The 21975-nt window shown below is 45.1% G+C and overlaps 1 protein-coding gene across 5 annotated transcripts in view; it reads left to right on the top strand.

Annotated features, from left to right (window-relative positions):
* The window catches only part of MACF1 (microtubule-actin crosslinking factor 1), a 340530-nt gene that overhangs the window by 45313 nt on the left and 273242 nt on the right, over nt 1-21975 (top strand). The window contains exon 1 of one of the 5 annotated variants that reach the window (XM_027537750.1): nt 21441-21572. The exons of the other annotated variants lie outside the window; for them this stretch is intronic. Within the exon in view, the coding sequence (XP_027393551.1) occupies nt 21521-21572 (52 nt within the window). The 5' untranslated portion in view covers nt 21441-21520. Of the gene's footprint in view, nt 1-21440; nt 21573-21975 lie in introns of those variants that run through there. 5 annotated transcript variants of the gene reach the window in all.

The following is a 21975-nucleotide window of genomic DNA, read 5'->3' as shown; positions in this document are numbered from 1 at the left end:
TGTTGGCAAACAAGAAGTCTCAGCCTCTTCTCTGGTTTGTGTCCCACACTCAGCCACAACCTCAGATTGGGTGGATGCAGACTTTAAATATCGGGGTCACCTGTACCTAAAATGTCCCTTGTGGTTTCTCTGAGTATTGTGCGAACATTCCTTTTTGGCTCTTTCCTACATGAGGAAAAAGGAGGAAGTTTGTGGAGTTGTGCTTTTGGTTGGCATTAGGGCAGTGATCCCTAGCCTTTTTGGCACCAGGTACCAATTTTGTGGAAGACAATTTTTCCACATAACCAGGGGTGGGGGGATGGTTTTAGGATGATTCAAGTACGTTACATTTGTTGTGTGCGTTATTTCTAATCTTAGGCCGCTGCTGATCTGACAGGTCTGAGTCCCAGAGGTTGGGGACCCCTGCATTAGGGCATAAGGGGCTTTCATTTTCCCCTTTTATCTGGTAACTATCTGAACTAGTAAAGAGCTGTAAGAAAACAGCCCTGGCTTGGAAGTTCTCTCAGTAGTGACTGAAGCCTGAGAAGAACTCGGCTTTCATAACTCCTGCGTTGAAGAAGGGGACAGTCATTTCCCTGACATGGCTGGGATTCTGGTCAGCTGATTTCCTGTCTCTATAGGGATGTGATTCCTCCCCCTTCCTTTGGGAAGAAATGGATATTTTTTCATTTCCTGTTCGATCGCGTATTTTCTGAGTACCGGGAGACACTTGCTGGCTATAAATCGGTTGGGTCATGGGGAAGGAAGCTGCTTTTGTTTTCAGCAGAACAGCTTCCATTTGAGAGATAGACATGTACAGGAACCCCAGCTTCCTTGTGCCCCTGGGAGAGACATGGGACCTAGAGGGATTGTTTTGAAACCCTTCCTGGGCTGTGTCTGCTCGACCTGTGGTAGTAGCGCCCCTTCGCCCCCTGAAGGCGAGAAAAGCTTGGTCCCTCACGGGGCCTGCGTGCTGTGACCCCACTCTGGCCGTGTCCTCTGGCCAGCCCTTTCGGTGCCTGAACGCTGCCCGGGAGCAACTGTTAGTCCCTGGTGGAAGTGACACCATTCTTGGAATGGAACCTGGCAGGATGCCCCCCTGAGCCCTGATGGAGTGACACAGGCTGGGACTGCAATCGGGCTGTCCAGATTTCCTGCCCTCACGAACAAGCCCCGCAGCTTCCTCTTGGGTGGCGCAGGGGCTCGCTGTCAGCGAGCAGGGCTGCCTGTGGGCCCGCGCAGCGGTTTCCGAACCTGCCTGTGCAGACCGGCCTGCTCCTCGTGGGTCTGGAGCGAGAGCAGAAGACAGAAAAGGGAGGAGCGGGGAGGAAGTTGTGAGCCCCTTCGCTTCTTGAGGACTTTTTCTTAGCGTTTGGGGTAACCTGGAGTTTAATTTTGTGACACGCTAACTTTTGCGTTTTTTTTTTTTTTTTCCTTGACCTTGGAGAAGTCCTTAAAAGTTCTTACAAAATAAAACATTGCTTGATAGGTTACAAGGAATGTAATTTTTGAGTTTTGTGTGTAACACAGCTGTTCCTAGTTCGGCAGGGTTTATATGACCAGGTAATTGGTGTGTTTCAGGTTCCTGAAGGTCATCAGAGGAAGAACAGCCTTAGAAGTGGAATTAGTGTGCCTGCCTTGACTTGAACTCTTAACTTTGAATTCTTCCTTTACCTCTGTGCCTTCTTGCTCCAGGGGCTTTCTGGTTTGTGGTATTTTATAGTATCAGATAAATCTCCCCTCTAGGGTGAAGAGCAGCATTTTACAGTGGAAAGGGTGTAAACGTTGAAATCCTGGTTCTGGTACTTATAAGCTCTGTGACCTTGGCCAGTCACTTAACCGATACGTGTGATTTTCCTAAGTCCTCATGTATCTTGTACTGTTTCTGTAAAGGTTAAAAGAATTAATATATAGAAAGCATGCTGCTTGATGCATAGTGGGTATGTAATTGTAGTTTCTTTTTATTAATAAGAGTCTTGTAAAATGTGATTTATAATGTAAAATATGCATGAAAGTTACCATTTTAACCATTTTATGCGTACAGTTCAGTGGTGTTAAGTACAGTCACACTGCTGTGTTACCATTACCACTGTCCATCTCCAGAACTTCTCAAACTTATATTTCATACCCATTAAACAGTAATTCACATTCTCCCCTCCCCAGCTCCTGGCAGCTACCATTCTGTTTTCTGTCTCTGTTAAGTTTGACTGTTCTAGGTACTTCATGTAAGTAGACTCCTACAAGATCTATACTTTTGCGATTGGCTTATTTCACTTAGTATAATGTCTTTAAAGTTTATCCATATTGTAGTATGTGTCTTAATTTTATTCCTTTTTAAGGCTGAATAGTATTTCTTTGTATGTACCACATTTTGTTTATTCATTCTTCCATTGATGGACACTTAGGTTGCTAAAATATGATTAGTTTCAGTAGCAGTATTGTTCAGTTGATTCCTTATCTAGAGCTCTCAAAGCTGGGAGGAAGAGGATGAAGTGAGGGACAAGACCATTGTGTGTCGACTTCATCTCTCTGGGTTTTGGTTGCAGGACCTGTTTTGATAGGAGTCTAGCAAATGATGGCGCCCATTCTGATGGGAGTCCATATAGAGGGTCCAGGCCTGGCAGAACTCTAGTGGGGAAAAGTGTTGCTTCTTAGCCCAGGCAAGGATTAGACCCTTCTCCAGGGATGGACTGCTTAACAGTAGCTGTAGCTTATCAACCTTGCCTTTCCTTCTGCCCTCTTCTGCTGTTACTGTGAATGGGACTCTTGCTGTTGTGATGTGTCTAGACTCTTAGTTTGTTTTACACAGGTCAGGGCCTGAGGGGGAATTGTTGTACAGCCATACAGTAAATAGCCAGTTGTGTGCCAGCCTGGCTTGTAGGATTTGTAGGCTATATACACACACGTGTGTGTACATGTGTATATGTGTTCATGTATATGCACATGCATACGTACGCACATATCCTGTCATTGGCAGTTGGCACAGTATAGAAGCTGTGTGCTCTCCTCCAGCTTCGCCCCGGCCCAGCCCACCACCATGGTGTGTGGATTGGTAACAGGGGGATCCCAGGATGATGGAAGAGGTCTCCACGGGGATTAAAGCACTAAGAACCTTAGCAGGATGGTCTTGACAGCTTAGATAGGCTCTTGCAGTTTCTTCCAAAATTCTGCAGAGAGTACTCTGCAGCTCTGACTTCGTTGTCCCATCTTCAGGCCTGAGTTAGACCTGGAAAAGCCCACACGCTTGGCTTCTGCATCCTCCACTTCTGTTGGACATAGAAGTGGAGGTTGAGAAGGAGAAGCAGCTACTCTAAACTCCTGGATCCCTCTGTGTGGACTCTCCTGTTTGTCTGAAGGGGCTAAAGGGTGGTTTGTACTGATTTCCCCCAAGTCCCCTCTGTGCTTAAGGGGACTGCATTGTCATTGGGGGTTTTTTGCCCCATTGTGTCAAGGATACAGGGACACACCCCTTCAGTGCACTCCTCCACCCACATTGGTCTACCTGCATATCTCCTGTTCCATACCTTCGTTGTCTATCTTCTGGTTATCTTTCTAAGATATTCAGGATGATTTTATGTTGTCAATATAATATGAGTGAGTGAATTCTATGTTAAGTTAGTGAGATCATATTTAGTATTCCGTTCTAGTTGTGTAAGTACATATGATGAAAGAATTATGTTCGTGCTTTGTGAAGGCTGCCACAGGAAAGGATCTAAAAAAAAAGAAATCTGAGAAGAGCTATTTCAGAAAAACATAGATTAAATATGAACGACAGTAGGGGGCACTTGTATGACAGTGGAGGAGAGACAAACACAAGAGTGTTCAGTTTGATTTTTGATAATTGGTTCTTTGAAAAGTTAATATTTTTTCCCTAGGCAATTTTCTTTGTGTAAAACTGACAATTGAATTTTAGAGACAGAGATATTTGGCATGATCAACAAGTTATATTCACCCCTTGTCAACTAAAAATGGACTTTTCTTCAAAGTTTGTTAAATTTATTTTCTCTCAGATGTTCTTTGACAAGCAAGAGTTACTAGATTTAAATTACATTATTTCATTCAACCATAACAACATATAAAGCTTTAAAAATTTCTCTGAAACAATCTATTGGAAACCTCAATTTCTGTATCAACAAATTTGTGCTACTCTAGATTATATGTTTACCTTCTTGCACAAAAATAATGAGTGAAAACAAAACACCAAAACAAATGAACTGCATATTGTATTTAAGTAGAGGTACCAAAAAACACGTGAAAAATGGTTAAGAGAGTTGAACCCTTTCTACTTCATTTTGTAGTTGGTGTTAGGTGAACAAAGATTGGGCTTAGTTGAATAGTGATGGGCCAAAAGGCCCAGTCTTTGTGAGCTCTCTCTCTCCTGGACTCCTGAGGAGCAGCTCTGATGGGGAATAAAAGTATCGTTTTCAAAGTGGCCCCTGCACAGACTACATATCTATAGTTATTCTATTTTCCATACGTATGATATAGCTGGCTCTTAACCCCTGAAAATGGAGCAGAAGGCATGCTGAATACTTCAGACTCACAGATGTTAAGAAATCCTGAAATTAATTTTAACCCACTGTTTCATCATTTACTAGTTGAAGTACCAAAGATGCTTATGGGGAAAAAGTGAACAGATATTTTCCCCCCTGTTTGCCCTTTACCTGCCTTTTTAATGCCATCTCCCATTATTCTTTAGTGCTTCCCAGATGACTTAGTGGTAAAGAATCCACCTGCCAAGCAGGAGACGTGGATTCGATCCCTGGGTTGGGAAGATCCCCTGGAGAAGGAAATGGCAACCCACTACAATATTCTTGTCTGGAGAATCCCTTGGACAGAGGAGCCTGGCCAGCTACAGCCCATGGGGTCGCAAAGGGTTGGACATGACTTAGTGACTAAACAAAAAACAACAACCACCCCATTCATTATTCTTTACAACTGGAATGAACTAGTCCCCCTCCCCACTGCCCCCTTATAAGCCCTGTATTCTTGTGTGTTTGCTTATGCTCTTTCCTCTACTTGGATTTTTCTTTAATTTCTATGTCTTATCCTTTCACATCCATCTCATATGTCATTTTTTTGGGTGCAGCATTTCCTGGTCCCTTCAGTTACAAGTCATATCATCTTTCTAAACTTACATAACATTACTGAAAGAAGTTCACTTAAAAGTAATAGTAATAGTTGTTCAGTTGCCAAGTTGTGGCTGACTTTTTGTGACCCTGCGGACTGCAGCGCACCAGGCTTCTCTGTCTTACCATCTCTCAGAGTTTGCCCAGTTTACAGAATGCTTTCATATGTATTACCTCTTTTGTGCCTCACAGGTTATTATTCTGCTTGATAGCCTAAGGCTCAAGAAGGTAAAGTGACTTGCCTTAGGACATACACAGCTGGAACCCAGTCTAAATCTTGTGACCTCAAACCCAGTGTCCTTTTTGCGACCTCAAACCCAGTGTTCTTTCCATGGAAGAATGCTGTCTTCTGATTCTTATCACTCGCTGCTGTGTGTTGCAGGTACTCGTGTCAAACGTCATGTCTGAGGCATGCTTTGTCCTTAAAGGAAGGGCTAATGCCTTGTTCTTTGTGGCCCTAGTATCCCATAGCACAGAGCACTGCAGTTAATAAGGCATTGAGGGACACCTGAAGGGCTGAGGATGAGTTGGGGAGATGTTGATGGATGCATGTCCGTGGCACAGTGCCTGGTGCATATGTGTGTTAGTTGCTCAGTCGTATCCGACTATTTGCCACCCCATGGGGTGTAGCCCGCCAGGCTCCTCCATCCATGGGATTTTTCCATGTAAGAATACTGGAGTGGGTTGCCATTTCCTTCTCCAGGGGACCTTCCTGACCCAGGGATGGAACCCAGGTCTCCTGCATTGCAGGCAGACTCTTTACCATTTGAGCCACCAGAGAAGCCTGGTACATAGATGTCTAACAAATGTTTGTTGAATTTAATTGTAAAATGGATCAAGAACTACAGTTAGTAAGAGCTTGCTGCTACTGCTAAGTCACCTCAGTTGTGTTCACCTCTGTGCGACCCCATAGACGGCAGCCCACCAGGCTCCCCCGTTCCTGGGATTCTCCAGGCAAGAACACTGGAGTGGATTGCCATTTCTTTCTCCAATGCATGAAAGTGAAAAGTGAAAGTGAAGTCACTCAGTCGTGTCCGACTCTGAGCGACTCCATGGACTGCAGCCTACCAGGCTCCTCTGCCCATGGGGTTTTCCAGGCAAAAGTACTGGAGTGGGGTGCCATCGCCTTCTCCGTAGTAAGAGCTTATATGACACCGATCAAGGGCCACACACTTTATAAATGCTTTGCATGATACCAAGTCATTTAATCCTCACAACTAAATGATGTGGGTACTGTAATTCCCATTTTCCATTTGATGAAACTGAGCAACAGGAAGGCTAAGTGACATGCCCAGGGTCACACAGGTGGTAAGCAGCAGAGCTGGGCTTTACACTGACAAGCAGTTGGCCCTAGAATCTGCACGCACTCTTAACCATCAGGCCACAATCAGTTGTTTAGGATATTTTTACACTTAAGTTCCTCCTGGACTCCTTTCTGTCTCGGGTGTGGCTCAAATAAAGAAAAGCAGAAGCAGCACAACTTATGAGTTGAGCAGGGGTTCTCAAACTTGAGCCGCCATCAGAATCACCCACCCGAAGGGCTTGATAAGACATGGATGGCTGGGCCCCACCCCCAGCTTCTGATTCAGTATGTCTGGGGTTTGGCTTGAGAATTTGTATTTCTAACACGTTCCCAGGAGTTGCTGCTGTTCTGAGACCACTTATGTAGAGTATAGTGTTTGAGAGCACGGACTCTGAGGTTAAGCTACCAGGGTGTGAATCTCAGCTCTACTGTTGAACATGAACTTGAGCAAGTTCCTAAACCTCTCTGAATTTCAGAGCTCATCTGTGAAGTGTCTGTGCTGACAGCACCTACATCATAGAATTCCCCTGGAGACCGAATACATGTAAAGTACTTAGAATGGTGCTGGAAAAAGAAAAGTGAAACTCGGTCAGTTGTGTCTGACTCTGTGACCCCATGGACTATTGTCCAGGGAATTCTCCAGGCCAGGATACTGGAGTGGATAGCCTATCCCTTCTCCAGTGGATCTTCCTGACCCACGAATCAAACCGGGGTCTCCTGCATTGCAGGCAGATTCTTTACTAACTGAGCTATCTATCAGAATGGTGCTTGGCTCATGATAAACATGCAGTGTTAGCTCAGTAGTGGTGATAAAACGTGGTTCCTGCCTCTGTAGAGTTTGCAGTCTAGTTACATAGAGACTTAAACCTCATACTTGAAAAGGTGATGTGAAATTAGGTGTTAGCTCATGGGGTTCTGACTCTGAAGTACCTTAGAGGTGACGTGTGTGTGTGTTGCAGGGCAGGAGAAGCGGTGAGGGATCAGGAGGAGGAAAGCTACATGGGACCTTTGGAAATAGTGGAAAATTGCATCGTCAGAATTTAGAAAAGTTGGGGTGGTCAATGGTTTTGGTTTTACAACCGAAAAATTGGAGATGGGGAGGTGGTTGGAGAGAGATACAGAGAGAGAGATTGAGAGAGAGATGCTTTCACTCCATACGCCAAAGAGATAACTAACTCCCTCCCGTTTCTCTTAGAGCTGGTAGCTGGTCTGAAGGTGAGGTTGCTGCAGTTTGCTGTTTGTTGGGAACAATGGCTAAGGAAGTGGTTTGCTACTGGCTTCTGAAACTGGACTCTACAACCTTTATCCTCCACAGCTGATTCACATACTTTTGATTCTTGCTGAGAAAGGCAGTTGTTAGATTTGGAAGTTTTCAGATTCCAGAGCCAGCTGGACAGCTGACCCTCTGGTAACTGTTTCCCAAACTTACCAGCCCTCTGTCGCCTCATCTCCCTGGGCCCCGTCTTTTTTACTTTGAAGCAATAGCCTATATTTAGTGAATTAGTCAGTGAGAGGTTGGAGGAGGATTGAGGGGGAGTCTCACCCACCTTCGTGTTCTGGGTGGATGGAGTATCTGGGCCTAGGAACAAGATGTATCCTGCTTAGAGATGTTAACCCCTTCATTGTCAGGCATGCTCAGGTGACAGCTTACACTGCTAAGAATGTGCCTCTAGCTCATGGGTAAGGAAGGAGCCGTGTTTATTTTTGGTTGTCCGGAAGAAAATATTTGGGAGAAGGAGTGGGGAGAAGCTCAGACAGCTCCATTTATGGTTGAGCAATGCTTGGCATTCTACAGAGGGCCCATATGGGCAGTGGGGAAGAGTTCAGCATTCTCATGATCCACCTCTTGCTCTCTCCATTCAGAGATGATCAGGGACACCTCATTAGCCATCAGAGTGGGTCAAGGATTCCTTGGCGTGACAGGAGCCTCACCCTCACATCCTGGGCGTCTTCTGCTCCACCAACCTGCTGAATCACCACCTAGGAATGGCAGTAGCCAGGTTGCCACCTGGAGCGCTCTTGGCACAGTGCACTGTTGACTGGTCCTGGTCTCCTAGACACGGCTTGGGCCTCTCCAGGCCTGTTGGAGTGAGAGTCTGGGTCTTAGCTCCCCCTCCGGCTTGTTCCACAAGGCAGTGACCTACTTTTCAGAGACAATTAAGTGTTTGTGAACAGAAGAAGGCGGTGACCCGAGTGAAGGTGAACGAGAGCTGCATTAAACAAACACCATTGGGAATTAACTTTTCTTTTGGTCTCACATAGCAGGGGCCCACCTCGGTCCAAATGGAATGGCTGACCAGGCTGATGTAGGGGGCCGGATTCCAGATGCTTATCCAGAGAGCCAGCCAACCCTGAATTCTCATTTCTTCCACCCATGTACTTTAATATAAGAAATTGCCTTTTATAGTCTTTGTACCCTTTGTCTTTGGGGTGATAGGGGCAGGCTTGGAAAGAAATTGGGGCTCTTAGAGTGAGTCAGCGCTCTGAGCCAGCGGTTCCTTCTGGTGGCAATGTTCTGTTTCATTTGTAGCCCCTCTGAGAGGACCTGAATCTCTCTCTTTTTGTACAGGCTGCGATAATAAGCTGGATGGGAGCCCAGATCTTTAGGGAATGAGTGAGTAGCTTGTTTAGGTTTTCCTGTCCTTGTGGGAAGACAGGGTGTAGATTCAGTTTTTGCAGTGAAAGGAAGTGAACTCACTTTTCTCTGTCCTGGATGTCACTTACCTTATTAGCAGACCCCGACTTCTGCTTCCCTGTTGAAAGTGATGATTGTGCTCTAGTTTCACCCTTAACTGTTGTAAGTTAGCACTGGGGGAGGATCCAAGGCCCTAAGATGAGAAGGACAGTGACTCTTGTCCTACGCTAGCTGGCTCCAGGATCCTGAGGGAATTGCAAGTAGGCAGTTTCTTAAACTTTTATTTTCAGCAACTCCATACACGACAACTCCCCAAATCTCCCTGTTACTAAAAAGAAGAGTTACTGATGTTCTACCCAGAGATCCAGATCAAATCTTAAAGTCCAGGAAGGAAGACGTTAAGAGAACTCAACCTTAACCATTCTCTGACTGGAATTCCTTCCGACAGTCTTTGAAGTGCTGGCCCCATTTGAAGAACTAGTTTACGTATCAGAGCAGGGCTTGGAAGGCAGCATGGCATCAGTATTGGTCTTGGCTGATGGCTGAGCTTCTTGGGGAAGAGTATTTGAGGTGACCTGAAGTTGCCCCCCTCCTCCTAGGAACCCCAGAGTCTGGTCTGGTTGCAACCTGCTTTCTTCTGTTTCTCCCATCCTTTTATGCCCAGGAAACCTTGTCTCTGCTTGTTTCCTGGCCTCTCAGCCCCTGGGTGGTGTCGTTGCCCTGCCTCCCTGTCCTACACGTGGCGCTTGCCCTGGGGCTCTCAGGTCTCTTTCTTTCTGCCACAGTTTCCTGTCCTTTCCCCCAGCCGGGCCCATGTTCACTTGCCCAGGCAGCTGCTGAATTCTCATGGCATTGTGCAAATGGGCTCTGTCACAGGTTTATGAGCTCCAGCCACAGCTTGGCTCTCCACCCTGCCCTGAAATCTCTCTGTTCCCTCCTGGGTGACTCCCATTCCTTCTCCTTACAGCAGCTCTTTCAGGCTTTCACCACTCTCCTCCAGCTTGCTGCTCCACCCACCTTGTGAACTTTCAGCAAGCCATTTAGCCTCTTGCTTTCCGTAGGTCTGCCTCTCAGCTTATCTGTCTCTTCCTCACCTCATTCCTCCTTTTTTCAGAGGCAGCCTCTGGGCATGTGCATAGTTTGTATTCTAAGTCTCTCCCCTTCTAGAGACTCTTCATAAGTATGTTCAAGTTGTCTTCATCCTAAGGAAAAGAAAATTTTTAAGCTTTTTCCAACAAACTTATTCCATCTAACTCTGCTTTTTATTTTTTAACTACTAAACCTCTTTAATAGTCTTTCTTACATTCCTCTAGTCATCTTGACCCACCATGACATAGCTCTTGTGCCCACCAGTCCAGCAGAAATCGCTCCCACTTAGGATGACCTACTTGCAGAACTCAGTATTTCTCTTCAGTTCTCACGTTTGACCTTGTTGCAGCTTTTGACACTATATTCCGGCCTTTCTTTCCCCTTCATTGTGTGCTTTCCCTGGATGAGTTTACCTACACTGGTGATTTCATTTATCAACATTGTCTACCTGTTCAGTGATGACTCTCAAATCCAAACCTCTGAATATGAACTTTCCCTCGAGGTCCAGACTTGTCTTATCAAATGACTCCTGCCCTCTTCCACTTTGGAGTCTGTAGAAGTTCTAATATAACATATCCAAAACCATGCTTATCCTCATTCCCCTTTTTTCTCTTCCCAAACCTGCTTCTCTTCCTGTATGTGCTGTGCTTAGTTGCTCAGTCGTGTCTGACTCTTTGTGACCCCATGGACTGTAGCCCGTCAGGCTCCTCCGTTCATGGAGATTCTCCAGGCAAGAATACTGGAGTGGGTTGCCATGCCCTCCTCCAGGGGATCTTCCCAACCCAGGGACTGAACCCACGTCTCATGCGTTGCTGTTGGATCCTTTACTGTCTGAGCCACCAGGAAAGCCCTCTCCTGTATACCCTGTCTCATATACCAGTATCACTCTCTACCTGTTTGCTGCAGCAGGGAAACTCAGGTTTGCTTGTTTCTTGTCTTCCTTTAATTTCCACATCTGATTGGACACTAAGTACTGTTGGTCTCAACTCATGTTGAGTTCCAGCTCAACATGCATCCTTCCCTTCCATTCACCCTGGATGGACCCACAGCCCTGTTTTAGACCCTCATCATCTTTGGCTTTCTGTCAATGATCATGCCATATCTCTTCTTAAAATCTCCAGTGCTCACTGCCTTCTGTTCCTCCACAGGATAGAGTTCAGACTTGGCATGGGTGTGATTCTCAGTTGTGTCTCTTGTTTATGCTGTTTCCTATGCCTTGGATGTTCTTTCTATTTAATCAGCTTCCCAGTTCCTATTCATGTTGTTAAGTAATCTTTCATCTCAGCTAGAATGAACTGGCTTTTTATGGTGTTCAAGCTTATTTTCTTCTACCCCAGCCAGGAAAAATTTGATTTAGCTCCTCATCTGAGTTTCCATGGTACTTTATATATCCCTTGTGGTAGTATTTATCTCCTTGTTTTACAGCTGTCTATTTAATTGGCTCCTTTAGAACATGAGTTTGTTGAAGGCAGACTGTGCCTTCTTCATCCTTGGTTCCTTGGCGGGGCTGAAACAATTAGTTGAATTCATGAGCTGTATATGAAGTTCTTGCTATCTCCAGATAAAGGATGTTTGCGAAGTCTAAAAGAGCTGTGCTACGTTAGATATTGTGATATAACCTGCCCTACTCTTTATTTCACAGAGTACCCATGTTTACTGCATGGAGTTTATAAAATAATAAGCAAAATTATAAAATTAAAGTCACCTAAAATCCCACCATTTTTGGATAATCACTGTAAATATTTCGGTATATTTTCTTTCAGACATTGTCTTCTGCTAATGTATGTATATGTAAATACATATTTTGTAAAAATATACTGTTTGTAACTTGTTCAAAACCCAAGGTGAAAGTCTTTCAGTGTCAAAAATATGTGCTTCTGTCATAGTTTATCTTGCTGTGTGTGGCCCAGTGGTACTTGAGATAGCCCCCTATTGTTGGACTTTAAGGTAATTTTGCATCGTTTGATGTTATAAACATTGAAACAAATATACTTTGTACGTGTGTGTATTTGCACATTTAGCCACAAATTTTATATAAATTCCTAGGAGTGAAATCACTGTGTTAAAAGTTATTGGACACTTAAAAAAATTTTAGATACGTTTTGTTCAACCTCGCTCCATAAAAACTTATACATGTGGTTGAGTTTTTATACTTCATTGAGATTCCCACCCCCTCAACCCCCGTTGCCGTGGTAGGTTTTGTGTTTCTGTCCAGAGGTTTATCTATTGAAATGATTGAATAAAGGCTGTGTTTTAGGAAGATTATCTAGCAGCATGGGCAACATGGGTTGGGTGAGAAGAAGGGAAATCCATTTTTTTTTTTAAAGCTATTTTAGCAAACCAGGTGAGAAGTAGTGAGAATTAGACAGGAGAGGCTGACTGTTGAATAAAGAAGGTGACTGTGAGAGGTATTTGGAAGGACTGATAGGACTTGATAGTGGGTTAGGCGAAGGATGGTGCTGTTACTCAGAGTGGGAAATTCAAAGGAGGCATTGATGTGAGGAGGAAGGATGTGGATTCACTTTTAATAACTGGAGATCTAGTTGCTATGGCATACTCAGGTGGAAATGCCCCCAGGCAGCAGGAGAGATGCAGGGCTCACTCTCCTCAGCCTCACCTTTAAACCCTCCCTCCCCTGGCAAACAAACTCCCTCGATGTGGAAGCCAGGCAGGGCTGCCTTTCTGAAGCATCTTCATTGTGTCTGCCATACAGCCTCCTACACACTGTTCACAACCCACCTCAAAGTCCTCTAGGAAACCTTCTCCCATCACCCCCTGGAAGTTAGTTCCTAGATTCCTAAATGCTCATGGTCATTTGAAAAACTTATTTATTTGTCGTTATTTAGTTATTTGGGGTCTTCATTGCTACGTGCGGGCTTTCTCTAGTTGTGATGATCAGGGGCTGCTCTTCTCTGCGATGCCCAGGCTTCTCATTGCAGTGGCTTCTCTCGTCGTGGGGCACAGGCTCTAGAGGCCGGGTCAGTAGTTGCGGTGCACAAGCTTTAGTTGCTCTGCAGCATTTGGAATCTTCCTGGGCCAGGGATCAAACCCATGTTCCGCTGCATTGGCAGGGGTATTCTTAACCACTGGACCACCAGGGAAGTCCCTCCCCAAGATTCTCAAGAGTAGTTTATATCTGACCTTTAGCTTTTAAACCCCTCTATGCTGCTGAAATTGCTGTTGTCAAATCAAGGTCACCAATCATCTCCTAATTGCCAAATCCAATGGCAATTTTTCAGCCCTGATCTTACCTGACCTTTCTGTGGTGTTTGACACTATGAAATTAAACACTCCATCCTCCTTGAAAGCTCTCCTTCCCTAACCTTTTATGACCTATGATTTTCTTCCTTCATTTACAGGTTTATCTTCCATTAAACAAGGTGCTTTCTAGGATCTGTCTGACCCTCTATACAGTTTTCTCAAATGACTTGATTCATACTCATGGCTTCAATCGCTGGGTCTGATCTCTCTCCTGAGCTCCAGACACTTGTCTTGGAGCGCTGGAGGGCTTCTTTTGGATACTGACTGTACAGTTACCTTTTACTCAACATGTTATAAACTGAACCCTTCGTCTTCTTCCCGGGAAGCCTGCTTTGTTGCTGTTGTTTAGTGGCTAAGTTGTGTCTGTCTTCTACGTCCCATGGGCTGTGTCCTGCCAGGCTCCTCTGTCCATGGGATTTCCCAGACGAGAATACTGGAGTGGATTGCCATTTCCTTCTCCAGGGGATCTTCCTAACCCAGGGATCAAACTTTCATCTCCTATATTGCCAGGTGGATTCTTTACCACTGAGCCACCAATGAAGCCCAGGAAACCTGCTATTCCTCTCTTTATTTAAGGCCCTGTGTTCTACCCAGTCACACAGGTGACTTGGAGATTTTCTCTCTCTTGGTCCATCTACCCCATCCCACCTTAACTCAAGTAAACCAGTGATCAAATGCTGTATAATTCTACTCTCACATTCTTTTCTTTGTTCCCCATCCTCAATGCTACTTACTTAGAGTCTATTATTCCTCAGCATTTCACATAGCAGTGTCATAACCAGTTTCCCTCCCTTCTGTCTTGCTTCCCTCCTTTTCAATACTGCTGAATGCTCTTCGTAGTCACTCCCAAGCTTAAACTCTTTCTATGGCTTTCCCTTGCCTTCAGGATGAGATATGGTTTCGTGACCATGGCATGCCAAGCTTACATGTCCTGCCATCATTCTTCCAGGGCAGAGTGTACCGTGCATGCTATCCATGTCAAACTATTTTAAGTTCCTTAAATACATCATGTTCTCTCACGTTTCTACTTTGTTTCCTCTGTCTAGACACTCCTGTCCCCATCAATCTAATTCTTTCTGGCCCTGAAGTCCCGGTTCCAGCATCGTCTCCTCCGGGAAGCCTTCCCCGGTCTCTCATGCTTCCACATGCACCTTCATCGGCGTCAGCTGTACTATATTGTGTTTGGTTCACTGGCTTGGCTCCAGCACTAGAGTGTAAGCTGCTTGAGGGAAGAGCACCCATTTCCTTCATCTCCATCCTCCGTGCTCTACAAATTTGGCACAGGGCAGACACAGCAAGGGTAGGCTTGCAGAACGTATGAATGACTGTGTGAGAAGGTTAAAGTTATCAGTGGCGGTGCTGGGATCAGGATTCAGAATCTCAAATTCCTGGCTTTTAAACACTCATTTTTTGGTTAGGTAACATGTTCACATAATTGAATATTCAAAAGGTACAAAATAACATATAGTGAAACATCTTTTCTTAACCCACCCTTTTTTAAACCCAGCCACTCTTTTCCTCTCCCTGAAGAGTATTATCAGTTTCTTGTGTTTCCTTTCAGAGATGATGTGTGCATTTAGTCCTTCACATATCTTATGATTAAGAAATTAATTTGGCAAATATTTATTGACTACTTACCATGTGCCAGGTACTATGCTAGGCTCTAGGGGTAAACAGTGAACAAAACAAATAAAAATCCCTGCCTTTATGGAACCTAAATTCTTTTTTTTTTTCTGGAATCTAAATTCTATATATTCTTCCTCCTTCCTCTTTTTAAAATACGTAAATTAGAAGTAACATACATGCTACTCTGACATTTTGTTTTGCTTATTGTATCTTGAAGATGAGTTCACATCAGTACATTAAAGCCTTTTTCCTTCCACGCTTATTATTCTGTTGTATAGATGCACTCTCATTTATTTAGCCACTTCCCTATTGACGGGTGTTTAGGGCACTGACAGTCTTTTGCTTTTATTGTCGTTCAGTTGCTAGATCATGTCTGACTCCTTGGTTCTTATGAAATGCTGAAATGAAAAACTTCATTGTACACTGGTCATTTTATGTATGTATATCTTTAGGAAAAATTCTTAGGTGTGGAATTGTTGTATCAGAGGAGGCATATTTGTAAATTTGATGGATGGTTTCATCCATTGCTTTGATTTTTTATGATGACTATTTCAAGCATATAAGCAAGTACAGACAATACTTCAGCATATACATATATGCCCACTACTCATTAAACAGGTGTTGACACCCTCATTGAGATTCTGTCTACTAGGTGCTTCTAGCACCTCCTTAACGTTGGAGGGTATTCCAGCAGAATCTGGAGTGCCTTATCTTAGATTCGGATTAAGTGGTTTCTTAGAGCTCATCCCTGCCATCCTGGAGTCACCACTAAGCAGTGTATCTTGAACTTAAAAATATATATGCATAACCTCATTGTTAGCAAATGATAGCTTCAGAGGAAAATTCCATTGTGTTATTTTTAGTACCTGGAATCTGACTCTTAAAAATGTTTATTTGTCTCCTTCCTCTGCTCAAAAGCAGCAAAGAAATGCTACTGGAAGTTGGTGGCCTGTCTTTTTGGAGACTTGTTTTATTTGCTGGTCGAGGAGGCCAGGCGAACTGAGCCAGAAGCACACCAGCACCCCCTCTCCCCCTTTGGCAGGTGCCTGCCTTTAACTGACTTGGAGGTGTAGCAGTGTCCTTAGTGTGGGTCCTGATGGAGCTGATGAGAGAAACTGTTCTTGAAGGGAGGAAGCTATTGATCTCTCTCTATTATACCTACATACCTGTAACTGTTTCAGTAGGCCTTTTTTTTTTTTTGGTCTGCATTGCATGGCATGTGGGATCTTAGTTCCCAAACCAGGGATCAAACCCATGCCCCCTGCATTGGAAGCATGGAGTTTTTAACTATTGGACCACCAGGGAAGTCCCTTAGTTGGCTTTTGTTGAAATTAATTTCCTTCCTTCCCTTCCCTCTGCTCGAGACCTATAACTGCATTCCAGGGGTAGGTGACTCTTGATTCTGATCTTTTTCTTAGGTCCTCAGAGTGTCCAGCAATGAGGCTTTCACATTTTATGGTTTTATAGACATAGTTTCAGGTAGGTCTGAGGTTATGCAGGTGCAGATTCTCCCTAAAAGCAGGTGTTTCTGCCTTCCCTTCCAATTGCTCAGTCCTTTTTACCTTGTTTGGACTTGTACTTTCATGTAATCACCATCAGTTCAGTTCAGTTCAGTTGCTCAGTCTTGTCCGACTCTTCGCGACCCCATGAATCACAGCACGCCGGGCCTCCCTGTCCATCACCAACTCCTGGAGTTTACTCAAACTCATGCCCATCACGTCAGTGATGCCATCCAGCCATCTCATCCTCTGTCATCCTCTTCTCCTCCTGCCCTCAATCCTTCCCAGCATCAGGGTCTTTTCCAATGAGTCAACTCTTCGCATGAGGTAGCCAAAGTATTGGAGTTTCAGCTTCAACATCAGTCCTTCCAGTGACTTGGAGGTGTAGCAGTGTCCTTAGTCTGGGTCCTGATGGAGCTGATGAGAGAAACTATTCTTGGAGGGAGGAAGCTGTTGATCTGTCTCTATTACACCATATAATATGGTATAATATGGTAATCACCATAGGGAGGAGAGAATGCATGGGTTGCACCTATTTCTCCATGGACCACACAACCAAAAAGAAAAGGATCAAGGAGAGAGAGCTGGGTTGAGAGTCCCTGGCCTAAAGCACAAACCCCTTTTAAGTCCATTGTCAAACCCTGTAGTATAGGTTTGACCACACAAAGTGCCTCTCCAGGCCACGGGCGAGCACAGGGTGGGCAGAACTCTTTGGACTTGCACTTAATTCCTGTTAAAGCCTCTTGTGGTCCTGCTATTTCAGTCCTTTCCTCTAAGCAAGAGGTCTGACTCTTTTTGTGTGTGTCATCATCGGCATTGTCTATTACCTACGACATTCACATCACTGGAGATTGGTCTTTTAAATTTTGCCAGTTGGATAGAGTAACATAAAATGGGTTAAATTTGATAAATCTGAGTTGTCTGTTACTCTTGAAACTGAGTATTTCTTTGTGTATTTTTAAAAATTTATTTATTTGTTTGGAGGATAATTATAATATTGTGATGGTTTTTGCCATATGTCACTATGAGTTGGCCATAGGTAGACATGTGTCCCCTCTATCCTGAACCCCCCCTCTTCTGTTCCTCAGCCCTGCAGGCTTGGCCCCAGGGACAAGCCTTCTTCAGATGGCAAACTCATTTTCTCTCTAGTGGCCCAGCAGGACAAGGTGTAATTCAACCCCACGCTCCATCAGACACTGCTGCCAGGGGAGATAATGGAGAAAGTGATCTTTGTTGCTCCCTGAATAGGACTATGAACCTGGCACCTGCTTTTGTTACTGGCTTGTTAAGTCACTGGAGACACTTTTCTTGTCTTCAGCTGCTTTGGGGTAACAGTGGCAACTGGCTGTCAGGGTATCAGTTCTGCTTCAAAGAAAATGATGTCTTTAAAGCAGCTTTACCTTTTGTGCCTCTAAAACCTCTTGTCTTCAGGGCTGGTGTTGGGAATGAGCAGTTGGGCCTTCACTTTGACCACCCATGACCCTCATCTTCTCTGGTCCTGAGGAAAGATTCCTTCCTTTTTCCTCTGGCTTTCTCGTTAGACTCTGAGTTCCGTGTTCCAGGCACATGGGTCAGGGCCTGGTGCATGGCGAGTATGCAGCAGGTATGTGTGGAATGGGTGAATTCCTTACACTGTGCAGATTTAGGGTCACTGACCCTGGTGACGAGAGGGTGACATTTATTTTTAAGGGAAAGGTTGCCTTTCCCTTAAAAGGAATACGGAAGGTCTGGGTTTCTGGGAGGTTTTGGGAACTGTGGGAACTCCAAGATAGGACTTGTTCTCTCCTTTTGGGCTTAGAACATTCCCCTCAGCTGAAACTCTGCTGGCAGACTTGCTGTTCAGGAATAATATCCTGAACCTGACTCAGACCTCTCCACCCAGGGTCCGACGTCCCTGAGCCCACCCGAGGGCAGGGCAGGTATCCTTTTTAACTGTCATCCTGTCACCACAGAGTCACAGTGCGTGAGGACCACACCTTGTGCACTGAGTCTGGACTTCCTGATCTGCCTGCGTCCAGTCCAGTTCCACTCAGCCCTTAGGTGTCTGTGCCTTTTAAAGGCTGTTGGAGACAGCAGGGCTTTTTTCCCCTTTGTCAGCAGTTGGCCAGAGTGCCTGTTAGACTGCCAGGTCCTGAGCCTTTCACATTTTGTCTGTCTCTGTCTGGGACTTAGGGCAGAATCGCTTACCACTTGAGGTCGCCTCTCACTGTTCACCATTGTGGGACCTATGAGAATAAAAGATGAAGGGCCACGAAGATCACAGAGAGGTGCTGGATCATGGTGCTTTGAAATGCTCTGATTCTAGTGAAAGGCCCTTGGTGTGCAAGAAAGCAACTGGAGTCCAGGCCATTGTCCCCCCTCCCCTCTTCCCGAGAGCCTCAAGTTGGAACCATCCCTCACTTCAGGATTCTAAACATCCTTGTTTTTGTTTAATTTTTATCTGATAAAAGGTTATTAATTTCAGTGGTGAAACACACAGAGGAAATGACAGACTAACATGTGTTGTCTTTTAAGTGCACTTAGTGTAAGTGGCTATTTTAAAAGTCAGTTGTTCCTGCTGTCAGATCCCTGTTGTCTGGCCTGCTTTCCTCCCTTAGGTGGGAGGAGTCTCGGATAGAATTTTACAGGGACATTGTTCCTTCCAGTACTTAAATTCAGACTGTCCCTTGTTAACTGCTTTCAGATCTTGACACAGACAAGGTCTTAGAAATCAGTTCAGAGGTTCTTCACCTGTGGTTCACTGACCCCTATCCACTTGTAAACAAAAGTTTGGCTGTAGGTGAATATGTGCCTTTTCCTAGGGAGAGTAGCTTTAGTTTTCATCAGGTTCTCACTGGAGTTTGTGGCTTAAAACAAGAACTACCATTTTATAGGAATTTGGAGCTCCTGCTCACATGGCTCGTTTAATGGCAAAGTTGGATCTTGAGAGAAATTCTGGAATCCAGGTATCATGACTCTGTAACCAAAGTTCTTTCCACTGCGCTCTCTTATCCACACTCTTCCAGGAGAAATAGTAGAATAAAGCCAGGGAACCAGGCACATGTGATCTGAACTGTTATTTATTGTTTGCCTTTTGCATCCACAGCTTCATTTCACGGATGAGGAATCCAAGGCACCTGGTCTGTGACCTCAAACATAGTTTGGTTCTCACAGTAGTGTGTCGTGGAATCTATAGTCACTTTTGAGCACATATGTATTTACCGTATCCGACTGTCTCTTATGCTTTGTAAGCATAAGAGCTTTTTATGCTTTTAACCTTGCCCATTAAAATGGTTCTTTGAAAAAAGGAACCACGTGTCACGTCCCCCCAACTCCTAACATTCAGATCTGCATAGTAGCTGGCTACCTTGTCGGCACAGTTAACCAACTAGTAACAACAGAAGGCACAAAAGCTTGGGTTGGTTATTTTTATTATCCAAAGATTTTCCCTTTCCATTTTCTTGGCAGCTGTTAATGTTATTTAGCCTGATCTTTTCAAGTAGACATACTCCCTTTTCTCTTTGTTTTCACAATGCTACTTATACAGTTTCTGCACCTTGCATCCAGCCCGCATCGTTGGGAGTTTTACCACATCACTGAATGGCAGCCTACCTGGCAGGTTACTCTGGAAAACTTCAGACTTGGGAGAGAGGTATCTCTCTTATGAGGGGTTGTTCATTGGATTCTGACTCGGTTGTTAGCACTCATGGGTGCTTAGCTCAGGTCTGTGAACTATAGGTTCTTTTCATGCTGTCTTACTGACCTGTAATGCAACTTTTGGACAGATTGCTTAACTTCTATTTTCTCATCTGTAATGGAAAATTTGCGGTTACTTCCCTAAAAACACTTTCAAAGGTGAGTATAACAATGCAGATGAACCACTTTGTATTTCTTACATCAAAGATGCTAAGAAGTTTGAGGATTTCTTCCCTTTAATTATAATCTGTGCAGATTGTCCTAAGAGCCTGTGACAGTTAGGGCGAGTTATCTTTTTGAGGCTGATGGAATAGAAAGAAATTTGCATCCGCTACTGACGTCACTAAAGCAAACTAAAAACAAGTAAGCAGTGGTGGTGGTTTAGTCGTTAAGTCGTGCACCACTCTTTTGCGACCCCACGAACCATAGCCTGCCAGGCTCCTCGAACCATGGGACAAGAATACTGAGGTGGGTTGCCATTTCCTTCTCCAGATGATCTTCCAGACCTAGGAATCGAACCCGCATCTCCTGCACTGCAGATGAATTCTTTACCGCTGAGCCACCAGGGAAGCCCAAAAACAAATTAGCTGAGTGAAATACTGCCCTAAAGTCGGGAGCATGCAGGTTGTGTCTGGGCTGCGTTTTCTTCCTTGTTTTGGGGGAAGGTCTTGCCTCCCTGAGTTAGGCTTTTAGCACTCCCACAGCAGTTTCTCCTTCTTTGCCTGCTTTGGACTGTGTTCCTATGAAGCGTCTCCTCTGTATATAGCTGTATTCTGGTCTGTAAACATGACTGCTGTGAGCACGGTGCAGAGTTGGTTGTTTATTTTGTAAAACCTGTCTCATTGCCATGTGATATTTGCCCAGGAACTCCTGTTGTGGTGACACTCTGTGGTGAGTGTGGCCCTTTAAAGGTTTCTTTCTCCGATGTTAAGATGAGCCCTTCACTGGTGTCCTGAGAAGCATTTAAGCCTCTCTCCCTAGAGTTTAAACCAGAGGAGCAGTAATCCCAGTGGAGTCTGGGACGGGGTCTAACGGGAAGGTGGCAGATGAGGTGGCAGATGACAGGCAGGGGCTGCTGTGGTCTCCCGCCTCATTTGCACAGAGGAGGGGCGGGCCTCTCTGGGGAGGTATTTCCGCTCATTGCAACAAATGAGGGCACACAGAAGGCTGCAATGTAATGAGGCTACCCTGTGACGTCACTTGCAAGTGTGGTCAAAGTCCAGCTCTTGGGGGCTAGGAGACGCAGTGGAGCTCTCCCTTCTCAGCTGTCACCGCGATATGGTGCCTGCTTCCAGCCACTGAGCCGCCGCAGCTGGGCCGGGGCATGAATGCTTACAAGTACCAGAAGTTCCTGGAGGGGCTCAATAACCTGAGAGGTATCGCAGGGCTCTTGGCTCCACGCCTCCTGTCCTTACTGGTTGTGAACAGTTGCTGTGGTGTGTGTTGTATGGGATCTTTACTCTCCATCAATCCGTAGGGGCTTAGAACGCCCCCTGATTCAGAGCCAGCATAGTTTTTCCTGGGTTTGGGCAATGGCATAGGAGGGGTAGGGTTTGTAAATGTGAGAATGGGAGACGGGAGTGGATCCTCTCAGTACTCCAGTTGCAGCCCGTTCTCTTGCTTGAATGGGCACTAAAGCCACGTTCGGCCTCGAGCTCAGCAGTGTTCAGGGCGCTCCCCGGCAGGGCAGGTGGAGGGCTCCTGCCTTGGGCTCTGCGGCCCCACCTTGGTGCACCTGGGGCTCTTGGGCCAGGTTTTCCTCTTGCCTGTGTCTGCAGT

The sequence above is a fragment of the Bos indicus x Bos taurus genome, chromosome 3 (assembly GCF_003369695.1).
Source record: "Bos indicus x Bos taurus breed Angus x Brahman F1 hybrid chromosome 3, Bos_hybrid_MaternalHap_v2.0, whole genome shotgun sequence".
NCBI lineage: Eukaryota > Metazoa > Chordata > Mammalia > Artiodactyla > Bovidae > Bos > Bos indicus x Bos taurus.
Note: the sequence above shows the minus strand (reverse complement) of the source record. Positions and strands in the feature narration are given on the sequence as shown.